Raw genomic sequence first — 25477 nt, 5'->3', positions numbered from 1 at the left:
ATAATATAAATAAAATAAAATAAAATAAATTGGCATGAATAGAAAAATAAACATACATAAAATGTACCTAATGTAGTTGTCAACAATGTACATATTATAAGTAGGAAATAGGAATCCACCTCTTAACTATTTTTTGGAAAACCTATATTAACTCTTATCAATCATATTTTATTATTAGAAGGTCAAATTTAAATGAATCTGACTAAAGATTTATATAAATGACAATCAAAAATTTCTTTAAACGTAATAATGCCACTAAAAATGATCAAAATTATTTTATTGTCACATAACTACACAAGTGATAGGGGTTTAACTTAAGGAATTTTCAATATTGTATCTTAATAAAACAGTAATACAATGCAAAAACAAAAAAAAAAAAACAAAAATTAGACTTGTATAATAAAAACAGTTACACAACTAGAAGTAAATCCAATATTTGTTGTTTGATTTTATCATGATTAATATCTAAAAACTATTAAATACAATTTTTATGAAAATAATATTTATTAATATATTTTGAATTTATACTAAAAACTAATATGATCTGAAAATATTAAAAAACTCCTCAAAAAATAGAAAATAAAATTTTCATATTAGGTAAGTAGTAGGTACCTAGTATCAGTTACATAAAATTATGTATTTTGAATGTAGTTTCAGAAAAAAAAAATCTCTTTGCATTGAAATGTAAGTTCTATTTATAATACATAAATATGTCAATTTGCTTTAAGAAATTGTACAAATACAAGATCTCATTTAATTCAATAATATGTATATGTTATAAACTCATATTTATGGAATCCACTAAGTATAAATTACCATTAAAGACTACTAATGAATTTATTTCTAACTCTGGGTGTATGAAAACAATTCTTAATATAATTAAAAAATTAAAATGTACAATATTCAGGAGCTGTTTGTCAAATAATATCAGCTTTTGATGATATTATTACATCAGAGTACTAAGTCTTAGAGTAATGATAATGATGATAATGTATAATAAACGAACCTCTACCAGTTGTAATTTTTTTGTAAACTCATAATAATGATGATTAGGGTGGGTGTAAAAACAATCACAAACAGATACCTAGATAATTTCTTAAACAATAACGAGTTAAATGGAAATGAGCTGACGAGTAAAAAAACTATATTGGTCATCACTGGGAGTAACAACATCAAGAGAGGTGGTTTAAAGGCGAAACAAACGGATTGGTGACTATATAGTAACTAGTAAGGGTAGTCCAATGCTAATCTTGAGTCTTGACTTACCCTTCGAATAGTTGAAGTAACGGCGACAGCCGGTGTAAAAATATGCCACAGCGAATGCGCGCGCACGTCCCTTTGTCACATTGCACACTTGTTGCGCGCCAAAAGAGTCGATTTCGGTTGCTGCTCTAATCGTTGTCCACCGCTTTTTGTCCGTTTAAAACATGACCGTCGAACAGGCCCGGGAACATGGATGAGTGTGGATCTAGTCATGTCTGTCAAATATACAACGCATGTCACTAAACACACACCCATCAACAATCCCGTCCGTGACGGAGCGGAGGCGGTGGTGGCGTATTCATCGTAGCTGTCCCAGCGAGCGTGACCTCTGAACGATTGCACGGGAAACGGTGGAGACGAATAAAAATAAAGCCATTTATAAGACGAAAAATAGGTACTAACCGCCGTCACAAAGGTGAAATGGTCACGACGGTACCGCATAAATAATTATCGTTGGAATGAGCGCAAACAATAATTAATTAGCAAAATAAAATTTCGCAAAAAAATAAAAATAACAAGTAATAACAATAATAAAAAAAGTAAGGAACGTGCGCGCGAAAGAAAAAAAGGTTGACGTTTTCTCCGACGGTTACCGATTTCGTGTAACGGGCCGTGGGTGGGGGAAGATCGTTGTGTTTTTCGACTACAGACGTACTCACATCGCGGTTAAGGTAGTGGTGGTAACGACAACAGCGCACGCAAACGAGTAACCACAACGACCGAGATGCGAAGGTGATGAACGAACGAATGACGGCGGCCAAGTGAGGACGTGACGCAGCGCGCCGGTAGTCTAGTCACTCTAGTCGGTGCTCGATGACTGCGAAGCGGTTCGCCCTGGCGGGCATTTCGGGAAACGTGAATTTTAACCGCGGGCATACACCGGTTTCTGTGGCACAAGTTGTGTTGCGTCGTTGTCGAGTTTCAGGCGCCTATACGTTACTACGGCATTGCTTAAAAAATAGTATTTATAGTCAATGGTTACAGTTTTGAATGTCCACGCTATATTAACAAAATAGAATAATAAATTATTCGGTATCCAGTTAATTAAATAGTAAAAACGTGTCCAATGAGTAGAGCGTTCATAATTCATTAATTTTACATTGTTTTCCGCAACATCACTAGCGTACACGTAACACTAACTACGAATCTAGAACAAGTTCGAAAGAGGACTGCCAGAGGTTTTCAAACTTTTTTACGACTTTATATCGCGGATGTATTAAGTTTTCTTTCAGGACATTTGCTCCTTAATTATAAATGAAAAAAAAATGAGTTTATTATATATAATATATATTATAGACAAAAATGTTACGCATAAGCCGTATAGGGCATAAAAAAATCAAAAGTCTTACATTTAGAATACATCAATAAAATATTATATTATTTATAATTTTTTCCTTTCTGTAATGTGGTTTTCTTGATCAACATTTGCTGCGCTCTTTTAATGCTATGAATCATAGTTCGAATTAAATGGCTTTTTTTTATATAATACGAAGTTATTTAGTGACATACCTATGATTTTAGCACGGCCGCACGGGTACAGTCAGAGGTTCCCAACATTTTTTGACTCATAGCACTCTATTGTAGTAATAGTAAATCACGTATTTATATTTATATTTTATAATATTTCAATATTCTTTAACTATAAGCATAACCAATCATATTAACGTAATAGGTTTTATATAATCTGTGTCATTGCATAAAACACATTATACATATTTTATATCATCATTGATAATATTATTTTTTATTTAATCATGAAAAATATGTTGATTGATATCATTTGAAATATTATAGTTTCACGGCACCCTTGATTCAAGTTTACGTAACTCTGGTTGGTAACCTCTAATAAAAATTTTATTTATAAATTATACAATCTCAATTCTCAATCTTCACATATACTTATTGTGCTACTCAGTATAGATTGTGTATATCGTTTATCAATAAAAAAAAAAGAAAAAGATTATACAATTTATCAGATTTTCATTATTATTCGGTGATTTTTTTTTTTTTTTTAATTTTAATTAAAATTTATTCTTAAAACAAAAACAAAAATATTTTTACTATAAACATTGTCAGCTTTTGAGCTTATATTAAAATATTTGAATCTGTTTTACAATTATTTCAGCATTGTTACTGTAAATAAATTATTGTCTTAAAAAAATTATAACGTACTTCATGTCTTCATACATATATATATTATAAAATAATAACGTATTATCAATAAATTATTCATATAATGCTCTGAAAAAAATAATAATAGTAATAATAAAAACATAAAACTACAACTAAGGATAGTGTTAGTAGTGTTACCACTGGGTGACTCATCTAATCAAACTAATCACGTAAAATAACTATCTATCATCATAATTCTTATTTTTTCTAAAGAAACGGATTGTATACCTACATCGAATAAACAATAAAAAAAAATTATAAATATCATACGTTGGATCATTAACAAGATTTTTATTCTTTGTCGAATATTGAAGTAATAACGTCTGGAGCTAAGAATAAAGATCAAAGTTCCGCCAGCTTTGATAGTTTTAACCGAGCCAAATAGTCGAAGCAATTTCGATGTAACAAGAGTGCCAAGTAGTTTTTTCTCGTCCGTTAACGAGACTTAATGCTTTAATACCGAATATTACTTGTGATGACGTCTAAAGTTAAAATCAGCAAGTCTCGCGTTTTGACGGTTTTAACGGACTCGATCAATCTTGACGTGACCGTGGTCGTGGTCCCGGAAGAAGAAATTTGTGTGGCGTATGTTTTGCCGCGCATAGTTAATCTAAACAATTGCTGTTGTTCTCGTATATAGGATCTGAAAAATGTGATTTTGTTCTTTCAATTTTTTAGTAATCGATGTTAGAAAAACTCACGAGAAATCATGTATTGAATTTTTAAGTATACGTGTGAAATTCACTTACTGGATGTTTTGAGAATTATCTTTTATGAAATATGTAGGTACAATAAAATTAATGATATAAGGTATCCTACCTTATATAATAATATTATATAGAGTACTTATCTCAGTTATTCAGTCGTCATCACTGAAATATGTATATATATATTTTATTGAAAATACCGTAATACTATCTATTTTTATTTTGGTCATCTGCATTTTGTATTTATTATTTTCAATTTAAATGTATAATCTATAAATACAATAATAAACACATTATATAAATTATAACAAAGGATTAGAACATTTAGAACTTGAACTTTTCGAAATTATTATGTAATTTCAGTAAAAATAATAATATGCAATATTGAACAATTCTCACTTGATTTTATCATGCGATTGAAATGACATCATTATTTGGAAATAAATATTTCTTATTACAATAAATTCTTAATAAAGAATAGTTTTTACTTTTATTACCTTAAACCGATACGACTAAACGAGCATGTTTGTTGTTATGAATGTTTGTCATATTTTGTAGACGTGAGTACTGAGTAGATTACAACCGATATTGCGAGGGCGGTCCCGTGAGAGAGGTGTTTAGGAGGTCAGTTGACCGATAAACTTTTGCCCAGTAAAATGTGGTCCCTCAAAATGAAAGCTACATTACCCACATATTTTTTATTTGAAAAAATATGTACAACATCTACTACAATAACCAATAATTAAATAGGTAATATTAAATAATAATAATTCATAAAATGTACACAGGCCCAAGAATGATTCCATAAAAATATACTTAATTATAAATTTATAAGTACATTATGATTTATGATGTTTAAATATTATATAACCTGAGCGTGTACGAAATTGTACGGCTGGCGCGTATCAACTTAAATAATATAATATTATCTAAATCGAAAAATAAGTGTATAACGCGCTGCGTACAGTACGTACAGCTGTGCGGCTCAAAGGGTAGGCGACATAGGCCCACGTCTAGGGCGTTATTTTTCAGAGGCGATATCTGACATTTTTGTATTATAGATACAGTAAAATCCGCAGTTTAATAGGAGCACAGATAGTTGATATAATCGCGTTATTGAAGCAAATTAAACAAAATGTCCCGAGACGAATCGGCTGTATTTTAAAACGTTAAAAATAAATCGAATTTTTGAAACATCACATCGGTTATTTAAAACAATTAGGCAAAGCCGCAAAGGTCAGTTGATATATAGACCGGTTATCGGGCAATAACCAATGTATTTTAATATTATCATCTTTGCTGTCGTCGTTACGTTTATTTTTATTGTCCTTTATAGTAAATTCGTAAGTAGTAAGTACCTTTATATTCTTTATAAGAATGTTCTTTCCTGTACGTATCGTTTGTAGTACGCGCGGACGCGATTTTAAATCGCCTCGAACGTTCGCTTAAAATTAAATAGCTTGTAATAAATTGAACCATTCACTCTACGTAAAGCGAGCGAATAAAATCCGCAATCGTCCGCGATCGATCGCAAATGCTTAATTTTGGGCGAAGATTTAAAATCGCATCCGTGTGCGAACTATTCGCCTAGTGTGTAAGGGCCTTTTTAGTGTCCTCAAGATAGCAGTCCAGCACCGTACAGATGAAAAAGGCTTTGAGCAGCAATTCAGCGTTACTCGTACGAAAATAATATGGTCGTGGAGTTTTATTCGATGCAGAAAAATAAACATCGATTTTAAATACTTAATATAGTAAAATATGTATGTACATTTTTTTTAAATTATACATACAATATATACATGTTTAATAATACATTGTATATTTTTCATTTTTTTTTTCATAGTAAAATCAAATCAATCAATTAATTGTTATTATATTTCACCTTGGTCTCAAAGTGTTTCTAATAAGCGGCTTCTACTGTAATTTTTAAAAATTTTACATACAAAGGGTGGCAAAACCCAAGTTTGCTTAGAAGTGTTGCGTTTAAACACTTGAGTCGGGCCTGTACGGATTCTTATAGTTTTTATAAAATATTTGCCGATATTGTTCAATTGAACCTTTAAAATTAAATGAAGTATAAAATTCATAGTTTCTTCGTATCTAAATGTAAATACTTCATATAAAATATTTTATACACTTCTAGTTAGTAGCGTAAACGCAAAAAGAAGTTTCAACTTTCCCAAAATGGTTCAAAACATGCATTTGATGAACTGTGACTGAAGATCGGTTATCAATTTTGGCAATTTTGAGCATAGAAAGCAACACAGCACAAAAAATTGATTTTAATAACATTATAATATGTTTGCGCTAATGACAAAAAGCAGAAATTATTATTATGTTCTTTATTTTTACTTAGGTACTTATTATACTTACTTTTATACATTATGATAAAAATATAAACTTTATGTTCATATTATTTTTATAATGGATTAGAATTTAGAACCTAAATCTATTGTAAAAATGCAAGCAGTTATTGAAAACAAAAATTGATTAAATATACTGCAACTATACGTATATAAAAATAAAATAATAAATATGCATCATTTCTTCTTAAAATGATTTGAATATTCCAAGTAAATTTGTTTATTAAATATACATTTTAATGCAACAAATACAAATACAAATTAATAATATCTTAAGTTTGTAACAAGTTTTAACTTTTACTTAAAAATTAATTTCAACTTGTCTTATAGAGGTAGACCCACAGTACTAAAATCCTAAGTACATCATTGCGATATTGTTACAAACTTAAAACATGTAAAGACATAGAATTATAAGGCGACTATATAAAATATATATATACTACTAAAGCTACACTACAATAGTCTTTTGATTATTCACTATAAATAGTTATTTAGTTACTATAGCCTAAAGGTTGTGGTTATTGACAATAATGTTCATCATTTGATATTTTTCTAAGAACGATGATACTTATAATTTGAAAATTTTAACTTCAAATGCTCATCAAAAAAATAATGTATTTTTAAGAAGCTAAAAGAATAAATAGGTGAGACTTTGAATTAAATTATTCAGAGTTTTGCTCCAGCATTAAAATAAATGCCTATAATTAGTTTAAAATAGTCTAAAAATAGAGAAAAGAAAATTATTATTTAAGTATCAATGGAATGATTAAAGTTGCAATATAAGTTATTATAATTGAATAAAATACATTAAAAAATTATAATTTTTTAGTGAAAAATCATTATTTTATCAAAAATATTTATGAAATTGCATGTAACTTTTTTCTTTTTAATATTTATTAACAAAATTATTATGGAATCTTGTATGAAATTGTCAAACCATAAGTATGAACATTAAAAATTGTATGTATTTTATACTCCAATTTTCCTCAAAATGTTAGTTCAAGCTATTAACTTCAAATACCAATTAATAAATAATATTTTAAATTAATGCTCAATTTTTTTTTTTTTAATTTCAATATTAACAATTTATGAGAAACTTTCTATTAAATATTTGAGTTTTTTTGGCAAAGCAAACATTATTTATTTTTTTAAATTGACAATTTCAAATGTTTACATTGTTCAGTCAGAATATTTTAAAAATTATTCCAGAATAAGATTGTATGAATGTTTGGCAAAAAATTAAATCCTATAAATGTTTGTTTTGAATTATAGCAAAAAACCAAGATGGATTTTGTTAAAATTTGTTTTGTCTTAAAATGTTTGTTTTTGTTCGATCATTGGAAATGTACTTAAGAATTTTCACTTTTGATCTCTAACTAGATTCAATTTTTAACCAAAAATTAGTTTTATAATTGTAGATCAAAGTAGTTTTTCATTTAAAACACAATACACACACATACACAAAAATATAAATCAATGTAAAATCAATACATTCCAAAATTTTTATAAAAAAATGTTACAAGTTTATTTCTAACATGAGTATTTTTTGAAAATAATTTGTTTGACAATTGTATGGAATTATTTAATAAATATATTAATATTAACAGTTAATAAACATACAATAAATGTTTTTATTCATAAATAAATAAAAGAGTTAAAAAACAATTTTGTAAATAGTAACAATTAATTGTAAAATATATATTATATAAACATAATATACATTATAAGGAAGATTACAGTATTATAATCCATGGTATAACTCACCAAAGTAGTAACTTAACTTGATCAATGGTTATCAACTAAAATATATCATTACTATAATTATAATGAGAATTGTGATGGCCATTCCTCCATATAATATATACCTATCTTCCTTTAATCTTTTTTCAATGTATTTCATAGTTGTATTTGAAAGCCTAAGCGAACCAAAAATTCCAGTTAAACGATTTCGAGTACTTGTTAATCGATCACGTTGTTCACGTAAACTTTGTAGTATACTGACACCAGATCCTAATAAATCATCAACCCCTCGATTTGCACCCTGAATAAAATAATATAGTTAATAAAAATGTTTAAATTTAATCATGATATAAAGGTACCTGTAATGAATTTTGATGTTGTATAGAACTATCGATTAATATTGTTGTATCATTCATGTCTGAGTTTCTAGTAAATCGCCGATTTAACAGTTCTTCACGTTCCTGCTCAGCTCTCAATCTTCTTAGCTGATTTTGTTGATGTGTTCTTAATGCTGACTAATATAAATTTATACATTTTAAATTTGATAGCAATTAATAATTATTTAATACAAAATGGCATTTACCTGCAAGTGCTGGTAATCATATTTGAGTTGATCTACACGTAATTTGGCATTGTTACGCCTGGAAACTGGTTCTTTGTGCACAAGAATGTCTAAGTGTTCACAGTTTCTAAACGAAATGTTTAATTAGTAAATATTTTTTAGAGTAAAAACAATTATATTAAATAAAAATAATATATTCATTACTGTGAAATGGTTAATATTCTTGATTGTACATCTGCTTCGACCAGTTCGGATTTCGAATTCTCCAATCTGTGGAATAATTCTTGGGTTTCTAATATCAATCTATTCGTCTGATGGTATAAATTTTCCATTGTGTACCATATGTAAGTACGAAGTACTAGGTATAAACTGTTTTCGAAATTAAGATCAACACGTTATATGTTTACAATTTCTTCATAAGATATTGTGAAATCAATCAGTTTCCGTGATAAAAATCGTTGGAGAGTAGATTGTTGAAAATATGTAGACGGTAGAGTCACACCTAGCGTAGTACCGTCTGTTACCGGACAGTGGAATGGACATTGCTTGTAAATTTATTTTTTAAATTTTGATAACAGACACGTATATGGTAGATAATATATACATTAATATAAAACAGTTTTAGAATGATTAAAATGTAAGCACACCAGTGCTGACAAGTAAGTAAATTTAATGGACGTATACAATAGTTATTGTATAGGTAAAATTATAGTTATTGTCAATAATACATTAATAAATTAATATTTCTATTTTCTGGACAAACTTTAAAATTATTAACGAAATAACGAACAATGTTCATGTCATTTATTCATTTAAAACTTAAAAGGCACCAAGTTACTTAATATTTTTTACTAATTTAATGAGCGTCAAATATTATTTTATGTATATTTTTAGCCTAAGAAATCTTAGGACGTATTAATCTAGATTTTATGAATACCTACGCACTCTAATATTATCAAAGCGAGTTAAAAGAATTTTAAAACTGTGCATTTAAAAAAAATCACGTTTTTAAAGAGCAAACTGGATTATTGTATATACCTAATATACAATTTGTTATAAAGTACATTTGTAAGATAATATATTATAAAGGTTTGGTGTCTATTAAAAAAAATCTAAAATAAATCATTGACATGTGAATATGTGATATAAAGAAATAAAAAATAATCCACATTTTTCCAAAAACTAAAATAAAGGTATTTTAACGTTTAGCTTAAATAAAATATGATATATTGTTTGATATAGTTTAGCATAAATACTTTTATACGTTAGTATATTACCCAATTATATTATAAGTAATTCTATTTTATATAGAGGAAACCCAATTATATTATATGTAATTCTATTTTATATAGAGTTAAGTGATAAGTGATAACAGTAGTTAACTGAAACTAAAAGGAATAATTTTCAATTCAATTTTTTATACCTTATTTCATATCATAAAGTGTATACAAATTATTATAAAACAATTAAAACATGATAATGATTTTTAAAACAAAAAATCTTCATATTTAATCAATAATCATACACAATATGAGTTTCAAAGTTTAATTCACAGTTACCTTATTAACCAATTGATGATGTGAGAGTGCGAGACCTTTTAAATCATTTCAGTCAATACTTTAGATTTAAGAAAAGAAAAATGTGGGTGCCTATTATTTTAAAAGCTCAAAGGTTTAACAATATTAAATTATTAACAAAAATAACTAGTTTTAAACAATGTAACCATAAAATTGTATTAATGTGAAACAATTTAAAAATCAAGTTATTTGATGGGCTTAAGTGTTGACTGATTTTTTTTATACAGGTTGTTACTTTAATTGATGAATTTCAATAAGTAAAGAATTGTTATAAAGAAACAAGTTGTATTATAATGGCAGGTTTTAAATAAAACTCAATTTTTTGTAGTATTTAAGCATAATATTTTACCTAAAAAATATATTTAAAAAAAAAAAAAAATAAAGATATACAATGTTATAATGCTTAAAAGTTATTTAAAAAGTAAAGCATTCAATGTTACTTAATGTAAAAGTACATATTAAGTAATACGAATAAATATAAATCGAACAAAGTCTCATTCATTATTTATTGATACTAGTATTACTGTTGTTTGGGACTTCATTACCTGTAACAATAAAATAATAATTAATTGGCATAACTTTATAATATACAGTTTATGAATAATGCATAAAATTATTAAAATTATCTAATTATAAATTTATTAAAAAAAAAATGTAAAATTATATAATTTTTTAATGTAAAAATATCAAGATTCAATATTTTTGATTGAAATTATTTTATTTTTACCAGCAAATTTTCCTTCGTCAAATGCTTTACGTGCTTTTTTCAATTCTTCATTCATCATTAATAATTCTTTGACTCTAGCATACTTTTTTGCATCTTTTCTCACTAAAAATACAATATCTTCTACTTGAACTCGTCCAGATCGTCCTATTTCCATAGCATTATGAGTCTAAAATGAATGTTAAAAATAATAAAAATATAATTTATCAGTTTATGGCAGTAAAATATACATAGTTACTTATTAACAATAATTAATAACTATGTATAATAATAACTTATTAATTATTATATTACCATTTCTGTGATAAACTCAATCACTAGATCTTCAAGTATGTCAACACTTTCAGTATATGGATTTTCATCATCACCAAAACCATACATCATACAACGCAATTCCTTTGAAAAAAGTCGCTTTCGACCAGCTTTTGTAAATGATTGACTTTCTACTTGTTGTTCTTCTTCGTCAAACTAAAAAATCATAGTATTTTAAATGGTTGATCATACATAAAAATAATAAATATACAGAGTGATTAACAAAGCAGGGTTACCTTCATTTTTTCTTCAGTTATACATTTATTAAAATTTTTAAATATAAATAAAATCTATATTTTCGATTACTTAGATTTGTTATTTATTTTTTAAACATTTAAAGTATCTAAATTTCAATAAGCAGTTTTCAAGTTTTTAAACTGATTAATAAAGATGATAATAGAGTTGGAAAATAAATGGGTTATGGTATTTTTAAAGTTTTATTAATTTATAAACATTGTCTGAGTATAATTGGTAATAGACTAAGTATTACACTATTACACATATTATTTATAAATTATAACCGTTATCAAAGATTATATTTTTTACATAAATTTAAATTACTAAGAAACTATTTATTCTAATTTTGATTTAAATACATAAACATTTTCAAAAAAATCATCAGTTTAACAATTTACAGTAAAATGAGTGAAAACATTTTTTTATCGTCATTTGTTACAGGAACTATTTAAAAATATTATTACGTATACTTATTAAATTTAATAATTCATAGATAAATATTGAAACTTATAATAAGATATTTATTGAAGCTTATATTATAATGTTAATCAATAACTTTACCATGACAACTGATATAACATATATATGTATAGGTTTTTTTTAAATGTTGTCTTTTTATAACATTTTTTAAAGTTATATTAATTTTTTTATGATTATTTTGTAATTAAATCTTTAACGATGGGAGAAAAAATAGTACCTTTGGAAATGAATTTAGTTCGTTACAGTAATCCAGTAGCAGTCATAGAACGTGAAGAAAAATTGACAAATAAGGTTTGTTATTATTTAAATGTAATGGGCCATAAATAAAATTAGTTATTTTATAATTAACAGCAACTCAATGAAAAAGATGGTTTAATATCAAATGAAAAAATTAAAGAATGCGATGAAATTCTAAATTGTATTTTGCCACCAAGAGAATGGGAAGAAAATGGAAAACAGTGGAGACAAAAAGTTTCAAACCAACCAGCTACTAGAATGGATGTAATAAAATTGACAGAAATGTTAGATATGAGTTTGCAACATTTACAGGCACGAGAAACGGGTATTTGTCCAATTCGGAGAGCTCTCTATTCTCAGTGTTTTGATGAAATAATTCGCCAGGTTGAAATAACATTGATTAATAACTAATATAAAACAATTTTTGTTGTAACCTTCATGATATACCTAATTAATTTTCAGGTCACTATTAACTGTGCAGAACGAGGACTTTTGTTACTAAAAGTCCGCGATGAACTTAAAATGACAATGGATGCTTACCGGTCATTATATGAGAGTAGTATTGCTTTTGGTATAAGGAAATCATTGTCTGCAGAGCATAATAAGCTTGACATGCAAGATCGATTAACTGAATTGGAAGTTGAAAAACAAAAAATCAAGGATGACTTAGCAACAGCAATTGCAAAATATGAAATGGCTCAAAGACAAGGAACTGAACAACGAATTGCTGAACAACAAAGACACAATGAAGAAATCAATTTTTTGAAAAGATCTAACCAACAGTTAAAAGCTCAGCTAGAAGGAATTATAGCACCTAAAAAATAAGTTTAAGAAATCGAGTCACTTAGCTACTCAAATAAAATATGAGTAGTTTTTATGATTTTTTTTATTTTAAGTAGGATGATGTTGAAATTCCTCAAAAAATTCCTCAACTATGATCTTTAATTTTTTGGTAGTCACATATTATTTTACACCTAAGTTTTGTATAATTTAGTCTTCAACAATTGTTTTTCTATACTTGTAAAACTTTTATTTGTATAAAATATAAAAATTGAGCGGTAGTTGAAGAACCATTGATTATTTGAAAACAAAATATTAAGAACATACTTACAAAAAATTGGATTTTATAGTTGAAATTTTAATTTAAATGTGATTTACTTGTGTAATTAAATTTTTTGGAGATATGTCATTTTCATTGTTTACATATTTATTGACAAATATTGCCTATTACCTGATCGAATGCATCTTCAGTAGCCATTTCAAGAATAACACACACAATTTTTTAAAAATTTAACACCATTCAAATTAATTTAATGTTGTTTTACGACTTGTTTTGATTTGTAAATTTGTAATTGTTTACTTCTTAACAAGAATCAATGAGATAAGAATTCACTATTGATTAAAATTTTAAATTATTAATTAATGATGTTTAAGAATTTAAGATTGTCAAAATTTGTGAGTTTTAATATACATTAGGTATACAACATGATACATGCCATTTTATAATTTTTATATTAATATATTAAATAATAAATATTAAATAAATTGTGATAATACTATGATACGGTGTGCTTATGTTGATGACGACATAATATTTATCGTGGAAGGGATGGGGTCAGTTACTAGTCTACGCTAGTGATGGTTACCTGTTATCATTTTTGATAACTGTTTATTGTTAAAATCTGTTACTGTTACTATCAAAATAACAGTTACTACATTTTTAATATCAATATATATAACATTTTACCAAACAATATTTTTATATAATAATAATAACATAAATTACATATTGTAATATGAACCATATTAAAAGTACTCAAATCGCTGAATAAAAAACTGTTATTTTATGCGCGAATCTTCAATTTCATCAAAATTTAAACTTCAGTTAGGTACCTACCTATATTTATAAAAAATATTCGTGAACCTAATATAACATTTTAGAATCTCCGATATTAAAAGAAAACATTTTAATAATATTAAAAATTTCAATTATCTTTGCAAAGCACCAAAAGAACTAAGATATCTTGAAAATTAAAATATGTATATTTGGTGAAAAGTCCAAGTCTTCATATAGTTTTTAACTTTTAAATTATAGAAAAAAAAAAAAAATGAAATATTAATTTGCGTAAAAGTTTCCGCTTTGCCTTAATTTTTTTTGTTTTTCCTACTACTTTTTAAAGTGGGTACTAAGAAACTTACATATACATTTGTATGATATGCTCAAATTAAATATATCTAATGATTTTAACATTAACTAAAATATTTATTCGCACTTATTTCAATTAAAAATTAAATACAGATTTGTAGTTTAGGTATGTATATAAAATGTGATAACATTGTTTTAATGAATGTGTATAAACTATTACTATTAGTCTATATAATGCATGCAGTTTAAAGCTTTAATATTATTTAATAATTTAATTTCCTAAATTTAATAATACTGCTGTAGATCGTTTAATCCAATGATCTGGATGCTGTGATCCACTTTTTAAGTTTAATGCAATCGCACACGAATAAGTTTCGTGAATTCCACTTCGTTTTGGACAATAATATACTGGACTTTGGTAAAAATCTAAAATTAAAAAGTTATATAACTGCCATATTAACTCTTAATATTAGTTTTAAAAATATGTTTAAAATTTTAAAACCTATGAGACTTTTTTTGCCTTCTACGGGCAAAAAATGTATGACGGGTAGCTTAGTTATTAATTCTAGTGGCAAGGGTTCACGTAAGCACATATGTTCGTTATTCCAACCAGCACCTTCCAAATATAGGTTATGTATATATACTCCTTTCTAAATAAAAATAATAAAATATTAGTATACATAAATTGTAAATTGCAATTAAAATCAAAAAATGATGATAAATATACATCTGGTGGTTTTATTAATTCATTCACTGATGTTTGAATAGGTATAAATTCCCAGCTAAGTAAATCTATTTGTGTTGAAGATTGTTTTGATTCATTCTGTGAGGTTAAATAAATTAAAATAAATTACTTGAAATAATATAAAAATAAATATAATAACAATGTTGTACCAGGAGTATACAAGTTAAGAAACTAGTAGGAGAAGTGAAAGCTCCCAACCAAATTGATACAGGTTGTTGATTTGTGTTTATCAAAGTTGTAAAATATTTAACACGTTCAATTAAATTTTGCATCCATGCACCCAAATTCATTAAAGATGGATATGCTGAAAATTATACACTAATTATTGATATTATTCTTAAAAGTTAAAATAGATAACTTAAATTATATATCTAGTATTCTAGCAATAGAATAGGCAATTTTGAGCAATTGTTATACGTATAGTGGTAGAGTTCATAGTTTAAATAAAGTTAATGACTTAAATAACTTATTTAATTTGCGCTAATATTAAATATTGAAAAATATATGTGTATAACATAGATATTAATAATATTACTTTTTAGCCACTGATCTGGTACTTTTCCTTCATATATTTTTTCAAACATGTTTTCGATATCTGGTGGTATAATCATTAGGCTTGTGATTCCTTTTTCTAATGTTATCAATGTTATTTCCATATTCTTAAGTAAATTGTTATAACACATTACCTAAAATTCAAATACATTTTAAAATTTCAATCGGTTATTTAACGCAAATTGTATGATACCTAAAAAATAACTTTCATTAAAATTAAAAGAAGGAAGGAACGACAATACATTGTTGTATTATATTTATGGTAATAAATCAATACCTAAATAAATAAGAATGATCAGAGATTTAGAAAAACATTTATGCAGTTTAAATTTGATATAGCCTTTCACAAAATTTAACTCTTGTTTTTAAATTCATGTATAGGTGCCGGTTTTCTATTTATCATGAATTTATATTTAACTAATTTTGTATGTATTCTTTAAAATATTATAATATTTTTTTTATTGTAATTTTAATTATCAACTATTATGTAATAAAATTATTATTTCATTAAAAATAGTCTCATTTAATAATTTTAGCAATTACAGTAATATTGTGTTGATATTATTTATATATTTTTTACTTAATAGTTTTATTTAATATTATGATTAAACATTTAATTGGGTTAAAATTGATATTTAGTAAAAAAATACCTCTTGAAAAATTATAGTATTCGGTATATTTCTTTTTATATTTATGTTTTCAGCAATAATTTCATGATTAATCGATGAAGGAATATTTTGAAGGATTTGAGATACTTGAAATAGCACTTTTTTTTCTTTATCGTTATCGTCTGATGAGCCATTACATTGCTCTTGTAAAAATGTTAGTGTTTCACATAATAAAAAGTTATCTTTTGTTAAATAAATAATTTCGCTGTTCGAATATTGACCAAACATCTCAGTTACATCTTCACAAGGTAATGTTTTTATGAAGTCTTTGTAGGATTGTAAAGTACCATTTTCTGGGACGATATAATCGATCAGTGATGATAACCTTTAAAAAATAAATACGAATTGGTTATTAATTAGTGTTAATTATATTATTAAAAAGATTAATACGCAATTATAGGTATTGATATGATATTATACTTGTAAAAATGAGTTGTTATAGAATTTTCGTTGAAAAATTGGTTTGTGTACGTGTCCAATAATCTTTTGTCCCAAATATCAGTTATGTTTCCACCATAAATAATATTTCCTAGTAAATATTTTAAAGCAGTCCAGGGCGTTTCTTCGTACTCGTTGAGATAATTGAATAAAATGTTTTCTGATACCTGTAATTATAAATCGTAGTGATGTATTGATTATTTTTGAGCGCAATACAATAATGTCGTTAAAGATAATTTATTTACTTTGTATACTTTAGAAAAAAGTATAAATAAATTATTTAAGAATAATAAATATTTTAATTTGATTAAAATATAGGTGCTATACTTATTTGTATAATTTAAATATGTAATGAATTATTTTTAAAATATTTTACCTTGAAATCGAAATCACTAAAATCATATATTTTATTCCATCCTAGGTTTAAAAATTTTTTTCTAACGGTTAGTATAGAATGATAAAAACACAAGTTGAATAGTATTTTTTTGTGTTTGCTCGATGCATGGTTTTGAAAATACTGATCTTCATTAACATTGTGATATAAATGCAACAAACTAGATTTTATGTTCTAAAAATATAATAAAAATATGAATAAATTGATATTATGCTTTAGATTAGAACGTAGTTTTACATTTTATTTATTTAGGTATGTTTATTTAGATATTTAAATTATTATATAAAAACAAAATTGACCTTAGGTTTTTCAGTCGATACTTTTATAGCAGTTTGTAGTAATTGTATTGGAAATTTCGGATGTGGATTAGAACTTAACCATAACTTAAAGTCCGGATGGGATTTACCGTCTTGCATATTTTCAATTATTTTATCTAACTGTGGCATCCATGATAATAAGAGGTGACAATTCGCAAGAAATATCCAATGACCTTCTTTTTGTCCGAATTTTATTAAGCTATTTAAATAGTGTAAAATATGTAATTCAACATGATAATAATAATTATAAATTAAAAATAATGAGAATTACTTTGTGGCAGTTGATTCTTGACCATTTCCTAGAGATAGAGATTGTAATTTTCCTTTTTTATTGTAATTTCTATTCAAGCGTGTTAACATGGTTGTTGGATCAGAACCAGATGACAAAATAAAAATCAAACAATTTGTATTGTTAAGATTATTTAAAGTATGTTTTAAATCCATGACTGAAGTCTCAAAAAATTGACGTCCAAGATTTTTTGATAGAAAATTCTTGATAGAAAATGATAATCGATCTAATCGCAAGATTCTTATAAATAGCATACGTTGAAATAAATTGCATTTATTTTCCCAGGGATCTAACAATTCAAAGTAATCATGAGCAAGTTCGATGAGTGTTTATAAATGTTAAATTGTTTTAAAGTTTTAAAGCTTACCAACGAGTTCTAAATTTTCTGGATTCGGGGACAAGTACCACTTATGCCATTCAGTTGAGCATTTTTCAAATGACATTTCTACGCCATAAAAGTTAGGTAAGTTACACAACGCCAAAATGTTATCCCAACATGTTGCAGGTAACCAGTCTAAAAAAAAAGTTAATATTATTTTTACACAATGATCATTCATATTATAAAATATAATATATATACCCGGACACTCTGTGGTAATAATTTGTTTTATTTGTCTTTCATTTGATTTAATTCCACCGTTTAATAAGAATTCAAACTCATCTTTATTTATTTTATTTTCTGTGATCAATATTTTAGTACATATTTGAAACAAAAAAAGTAACTTATGGCGTTCAAATAATCCTTGACAGACGTTTTCATAAACTGCATATGTGTGATATTCGTTTAAATTGTCAATCCTTTCGTTGAGCTGTTCTGCTGCATTGCTCTTTTTAATTGAATTTTTAAACAATTCAATATAGAAATCCAACGAGAATTGATACATTGGATTTAATCTATCCAGGGTATTGATAATAAAATATAGAATGGCAGCACGTTTGGCACACGGTCTATAGCCCTAAAAAGTATATTTATTATGGATAATGACTATATATTTATTTATACAAATGAAATTGAAGTTATTCTGTAGATTTAAATTTTCATATATTTGCGAAAACTCGCGATTTAATATAATAATAATAATATATAAATATTATTAATTAGGACACAGCAGAAAGATGATTAAAAAAAAAAAATGTTATTATTGAAATATTTTAGAATATCGACGTGTTCAAATAAATAGATTAATAATTGCAACTGATATTACCTCTCGAGCTATATAAATTTCCGCTTGACTAGTTAAAGAGCTTTGAAGACGTTCTTTAATTATGTTAAATGTCGCTTTCGAAGATCTCAATGTTAGGAGAAGTTGTTCATTTTCTAATAATGAGCATTCGTTGTTATCCAATAACTTCAGCAACTCATCTTGTACGTCAACTAGAGATTTTTTATCTTTTTCAATATTTATGATTGTGTTATCTGTAAGCTCTTCCAAACCAGGGTTTTCTATATTAACTAATATTTTTAATAATTGTTCTTCAAGACCTTCTTCTGTAGTAGCAAAATTGACAACTGTGGTCCGTGCTATTATTTCAGATAAATGATAACAATTTTTTATTTTTGTTGTTATGAAAAGTCTAAAACTTTCATTGTAGGGTAATAGCTTATTACCTATTCGTATAAAAAGTTTATTTCCTATAACAAAATAAATATAATTATTGTAAATATCTTAATTTAAATTATTTATTTTTTTCTTACTTTGTTTTAAAATAGATCTAGATAATATTGAAATTATTATTGGATCAATATTTTCAAAATCAATTTGTACCAAAGTCGGATACCCATTTTGTAGGGCATTTTCTAAATCTTGTACATTATTTTTTGATCTATAATCAATAATTTTTAATTCATTATCCAATTCAATATTTTTGATCCATCTCCATGCTTGACTTTGTGGATCTATTATAAATGGATATCGATAACTTTGGCTAATGATAATACCATTTTCCAAACTAAATCTATCATTGGATAATCCGTGGTTGTTCCAGTTTCTAATTGTTGTTGGATTCGTTAGAAATAAAGTAACTTCAAAGTTAGGGTTGTTAAGAGCACCATTTTCTCTTATAAGTTTTAACCATGAATTCATAATAATTTCTCGAGACTTTAATCTAAATGGTCCCAAGTATGATATAAATGCTGTACTTAGAATACAATCTCCTGGTAAATAACTAAATTCTTGATCAATTCGATTTAACGCTTTATTCCACTTCATTCTTTCTTTGGATAATCCATCTATTAGTTTTGTAGCTTTTTCCAAATTGTTTTTTAATTCTTCAGCCTATTTTAATTTAATGTAATCAAAATAAATTATATAATTATTTAATTAAATAGATTTTTTTTTACATTTTAATATTGTGAATTAATTTTAAGTTTTTTCTACTTTATTTTCATAAAACAAGATGTTCATAGATTATACGATTTTTACATCTATATTCTATATGTATAGATAAGACAGTTTTTTTAATACCATGTACATAATAATATTATATATGTTATCTGTTTATAGTGATTAATATGATAATAGAAAAATATAGTTCATACATTTATATTATTGTAGTTAATAGTAGTAATATAGTACATAGTACCTGGTATTACTTATTAGTAGTTGTAGTTATGTACAACTTATAAATACTATTAATAATAATAATAATAAGGAGTACCGAGTAATAGTTTTATTGCTATGTATTATAATAAAACTTACTTTAGTAATAAACTGTTCTTTTTCAATAATTTTTTCATCGTAATCTAGTTTTTTTTGTTCAAGTAGACTTTGTTTTTTTGACAGATTTTCTTCTAATTCTTTGAAGGAAATTTGTTCTTCTTTAACTTTTGCCATTGCTAAATCTGCAGCCACTCTTTTAGGTGTAATAGTTCTATTTTAAAATATTCTCGTTGATCAAAGTTTTCATCAAATAATTTATTGTTTGTAATTTATATCCTTACTTATACATTTTAGCATATTTTTCAATAGCAACGACCCACATGCCTAAAGATTTAGCAGCTGTTGACTGCAGACCGATTTTTTCTAGATCAAATTCTGGATTTTTCATGAATACATCAATTTTTTTCATGATATTATCGGTTACGTGATTTTTATCGAAATCTTTTAACTATGAAATTAATTATATCTATTAATTTAGTTTCATTTATTGCCACAGTATTAAAATTAGTCATAGTGTGATTATTACCTGTTGTAGAAAATTAGGATCATCTAGTTGTCTTTTAGCTTCTGCCCAACTTGGATCAGCTTGTTTTAATGTCATAATAGCTCCTAAAACTAATTTTACACCTTCTGGTGGTACGGAGAAGCATTTAATTTCTGAGAGATCTTTTTTATTAAGACCACATACTTTCTGTGAATAAAATAACGGGCTCATTTATAAATTCCAATTTTTATAAAAATTAATTTATTTCATACATTTGTAGCTTCTTCTAATTCAGAGACTATAAGTTTTAATTCTGCTAAAGCTATATCGTACATTTCTTGGCATTTTAATTCATCTTCTTTCATATTTTTAGAGATTATATAGCTTTCTTTTTTTTCATTTTCAATTTCTTTAGTATATTGAGAAATAGTTATTAACATTTCTTCGCATACTTTAGTGTGCTTTGTAATAAGCTCTGTGATTTTTTCTAATTCCATTGTCATATCATTTATTTTATGACTTATGCCATTAATTGTTTGTAAGCCATTTCTAAATTTAATTAGTGTATTTTGTTTTTCAATAAGTTTTTTGTGAAGAATTCTGTGAAATTTAATTTTAATATAAATGTATTTAAAAATAGTCTTATTCATTTTTAAACTTACTTTCTGTATCTAAATATCATTTCTAAATAAACAGCCCGTGTTACATTATTTGTACAATTCAATTCAACTTTATTTCGGTTGGAATATTCTATTACAGAATTATGAATAGAAGAAAAAATAGATGCTAAAGAACTTTTTAATTTATCCTTTAAAATTAAGATTGTATTAAATCCGTTAATATTAATTAATAACAACACATTTTTTAAATATTAATAGATAATTTACCCAAGTTATTCTTTCATTTTCTTCTCCACGTGCCTGTAAAAATATTATTAAAACAAATGTTTGAAAATATTTTACTGGTATATTATTTCTACAAAACAATAATATATTAAATACTTATAAAATCATACAAAAGTACTTATAAAAATAAGAATTCTTAGACTTTGGTCACTGATTCGTAGAGTATATGCTGCTGATAAAATGCGTTTTTTTAAAAATATTAATGGCCTTTAATAAATGCTTGTACTTATTGCCTTAAAATATTTATGATAATAATTTTTATTGTTATTGTTTTTATAACGTAGAAATAATATTGAATTTATCTTGAAAAATAAAAACATATTTTTGAAGAGACGTGTTTTTGGAAGTGATATTGATTATTAAAACTATACAATTAGTGCAGTGAACACAAATTTTGTTATTTTTTCTTTTTAAACAGTTTTATACCTATTGGGAATGTGTTTATATTATGTCTTCTAAATAAAGTGTCTGCTTTTACTGATAGAGTATGCAAGCCGTAAGGGTTACTCTGAATATCTTGTGCGCACGTTTATGGTTATAAGTAGTTACCCGTATAAATAATATATTTATATTAATATTAATAAATATGTACTGTAGTTAATAATATGCATATAGCTATTGAAATGTATGATACAGCACATTAGTAGTGGAAATCAGTTGAATTAAGATCATAGAATCTAAAGCATTATTTGAACTTTTGATGTTTTAAAATTTAAATATGTATTTCTACTTAAAAAATTTTATTTTTATTTTTTAAAACATGAAGAGTAATCAGCTAATTAGACAACAGCTAGTAATCACAAAGTTTGGAATTCTCGAATCAAATTTTAAATTAAAAAATATATATTTTGACGATTTGAAGAAATTATAATTTGTTAAAATAGAATATTTCTTTATTGTGTTAATCTTAAATAAATGAAAGGGATATCAATAAAATTTAACATAATTATTCAAAGATAAATAAAAAAAATATTTTAACTGTGGTAAATTTGTCTCATTATTAGCATAAATATTATAATATATAATTAATGAAAAAGCAGATATTGAAAAATTTACTCTTTGTTCTTCAGTAATTGTTGTTAAATTATCAAAACCATCGAGAGAAGTTGATGCTACTTCAAATAAAGCTTCTTTTGGCCAATCCAAAAACCAGTCAATTGTTGTACAATTTAATAATGCGGGATATCGCCTCAATCGTATTCTGTTATATAAGATAATAAATAAAAAAAATTTAAAATTTTTAGTACGTGTATACCTGATATACGTTATAAAATATTATAGGTATGGTAAAATATATACAAAATATTGAATAATAAATTATAGTTACTAATTATTTATTAATATGTTCAATAAAATAAAATGCTATTGATACAAAAACAACCCAGTGTTTATTACTTACCTAAATGATTTTTCTATAGGACTGAAAGATAATATAAAGTGTAGGTTTTTTTTAACTCTGTCTATAAAAACTGAATAAACAGCTCCGGCTGTATTTTTTATATTATCTGATAACGCATTTTTGATCTAAAATAGGCACATAATTGAAATTCATGATAATATAAATGATATTCAGTCAAATAACTATTTTACTTCTTCTAATTCATTTTCGTTGAATAACTGTGTTACTTCTCCAGTACTTAAAATACTGTTAATGATTTTCAAAAAAGAATCGTCAACTATTTGTGTGTCATTGAATACAAATGATGTTGGTTGATTTTTTATTCCTGTTTCGGAATAAATCAATTTTAAGTCTTCTTTAAACTCCGATGTTCCATACGATTTAGATAATTCAATCGTAAAAATACTGTATTTGCATAACCACGACGCTATTTTTGCTAGAGATGATCTACCCGATCCAGCTAAGAATAATAATATTTTATTTATTCGTATGTGACACGTTAAAAAATCTGTTAAAATATACCAATGCCTATGAGAAGTATGTGACCCATGGGTTGAGATATAACCCTAACGATATGACAAATATGTTCTATAAAATCTCTGAATAACAAAATGTCTACTGGCATAAACTCCGAGTTAGAATTATATTCTTTTATGCAACATTGGATACATTTTTTCAAGTTTTCTTCATCTACAACTTCTTCGTACAGCATTTCATCATTTAGAAAACTAAAGAATATTGGATTTTTTTTCGATGTAAATAAATCATGATATGTTAAATGGTAATTATATTCAAGATGTTGATTTATTTGATTTAAGAACCATTTTTGATCACTGCAATAATTTGAAAAAATTATATTTTATAATATATTGCTACAAAATAAAGTTAAAATGGCTTACTTTGTATCAACCAAACGGTCATAGAAAACACGAAATACTTCATGGCACCAAAGTCGTAACATAGGCACTTTAAAATTTTGATATTTGACATTACTAAGGAGTAAACCTTGAAATACCTTAAAAGTAAAAAATGTTCATAGTATTACTCAGTCATAAAAATAATTTGGGGTTATTGTTACTTTCGAAATATCTTTCAAATCGAATAAATAATGCATTTTTGATGGTGTTGGAGTCATGCTAATCACTAAATGTTTATAAAGGCTTATCGTCATCAAAGTCAATCCACTACCTACGATAATTAAATAAATTATATTATACGATATTCAGAAAATTCTAAACTAAAAGTATTCTATAAAATATTATAATGTTCGACTGTACCTAATTCTGACACAGTTTCATCGAACTTATTTAAATGTTGATTGAGTATTGTGTTGTATATTTTATAGATATCGTTTTCTTCGAGTGATGGTATATTGATCACACTAAAACGATTTAACATTCGATTGCTAATAAAGTGTTTTACTTTATCAAATTGAGTCATAGCACATATGAGTAGCATATTTTTAACATATTTTGGACATTGTTTTTTTGTGTCATACCAGAATCCATAGTCAATCCAATGTCTAATTAATTCCAAGGAAGGCTGTACTCCACAAGGTTCTTTTATAGGCATATGCACATCATCCAAAAACATAACCATTGTTTTTCCTAGAATAGCATTATGTAAACTTTTAGAAATTATAGAATTAAAAAATATAACTTATATTTATATAAAAAAAAAAAATAATAATAATACCAGTTAGGGGAATATAAAGTTCTTTGGTGCGTTTTTCTAATTTATCTTCAATCGTTTCTTTAATGTCATTAGATGAAGTCGTAGCTGTCATATTAATGTTTAAGAAAGAATATTCTGTTTTATTCATAGTTTCAAATGAATTTTTAACGTTCAATGTTTTGCCACATCCTCTAGGTCCAACTAACAAAACTGGTTGTTTTTTACTTAAATATGATTGTATTAAATAGTCGTGGCGAATGGTATCTATCGTTGGAATAATTATTTTAGAAAATTGTACCCTGAAAATAAAACATGTATTAATAAGATATTTTTAATACATTTTGCGTGTTTAATATTATAGTTATACTCTTGATCATATTTCCACGGAGTATTAATAGAAAGTTTTTGTTCCCAATGTTGAAATTTACAGTA

General features: G+C 25.7%; 5 protein-coding genes across 5 annotated transcripts; 1 reads left to right on the top strand and 4 right to left on the bottom strand.

Annotated features, from left to right (window-relative positions):
* Positions 1–8220: 8220 nt before the first annotated feature.
* On the bottom strand, positions 8221–9366 carry LOC112603618 (probable Golgi SNAP receptor complex member 2). The gene is made up of 4 exons (XM_025352289.1): positions 9012–9366; positions 8829–8934; positions 8605–8760; positions 8221–8546 (listed from the first exon to the last, which is right to left on the bottom strand). Exons 1-4 carry the CDS (start codon positions 9137–9139, stop codon positions 8301–8303), a joined length of 636 nt encoding a protein of 211 aa, XP_025208074.1. The 5' UTR covers positions 9140–9366; the 3' UTR covers positions 8221–8300.
* A 1407-nt stretch (positions 9367–10773) lies between these two features.
* On the bottom strand, positions 10774–13841 carry LOC112603586 (transcription initiation factor TFIID subunit 13). The gene is made up of 4 exons (XM_025352235.1): positions 13606–13841; positions 11403–11576; positions 11112–11277; positions 10774–10929 (listed from the first exon to the last, which is right to left on the bottom strand). The coding sequence occupies exons 1-4, from the start codon at positions 13630–13632 to the stop codon at positions 10886–10888; spliced, it is 411 nt and encodes a 136-aa protein (XP_025208020.1). The 5' UTR covers positions 13633–13841; the 3' UTR covers positions 10774–10885.
* On the top strand, positions 12289–13343 carry LOC112603585 (33 kDa inner dynein arm light chain, axonemal). The gene is made up of 3 exons (XM_025352234.1): positions 12289–12428; positions 12489–12758; positions 12837–13343. Exons 1-3 carry the CDS (start codon positions 12336–12338, stop codon positions 13197–13199), a joined length of 726 nt encoding a protein of 241 aa, XP_025208019.1. The 5' UTR covers positions 12289–12335; the 3' UTR covers positions 13200–13343.
* A 920-nt stretch (positions 13842–14761) lies between the features above and the next one.
* Positions 14762–21448, bottom strand: LOC112603623 (dynein heavy chain 2, axonemal-like). Its single transcript, XM_025352299.1, has 18 exons — positions 21340–21448; positions 21110–21274; positions 20865–21031; positions 20623–20794; positions 19620–20199; positions 19129–19556; positions 18504–18879; positions 18291–18437; positions 17906–18212; positions 17617–17833; positions 17300–17491; positions 16906–17090; positions 16468–16810; positions 15801–15951; positions 15415–15569; positions 15248–15343; positions 15023–15170; positions 14762–14946 (listed from the first exon to the last, which is right to left on the bottom strand). Exons 1-18 carry the CDS (start codon positions 21430–21432, stop codon positions 14792–14794), a joined length of 4077 nt encoding a protein of 1358 aa, XP_025208084.1. The 5' UTR covers positions 21433–21448; the 3' UTR covers positions 14762–14791.
* Positions 21449–21453: 5 nt separating this feature from the next.
* Positions 21454–25467, bottom strand: LOC112603674 (dynein heavy chain 2, axonemal-like; the record flags this gene model as incomplete). Its single annotated transcript, XM_025352362.1, has 12 exons — positions 25413–25467; positions 25067–25344; positions 24649–24978; positions 24450–24559; positions 24271–24386; positions 23894–24204; positions 23563–23831; positions 23372–23496; positions 23029–23173; positions 21955–21987; positions 21730–21875; positions 21454–21667 (listed from the first exon to the last, which is right to left on the bottom strand). Coding segments are annotated over exons 2-12 (1926 nt in total), but the record flags the coding sequence as incomplete, so codon positions are not given.
* Positions 25468–25477: the final 10 nt, after the last annotated feature.

The sequence above is a fragment of the Melanaphis sacchari genome, unplaced genomic scaffold (genome assembly GCF_002803265.2).
Source record: "Melanaphis sacchari strain LSU unplaced genomic scaffold, SCAv2.0 Contig10_pilon_pilon, whole genome shotgun sequence".
In the NCBI taxonomy this organism is placed as follows: Eukaryota; Metazoa; Arthropoda; class Insecta; order Hemiptera; family Aphididae; genus Melanaphis; species Melanaphis sacchari.
Note: the sequence above shows the minus strand (reverse complement) of the source record. Positions and strands in the feature narration are given on the sequence as shown.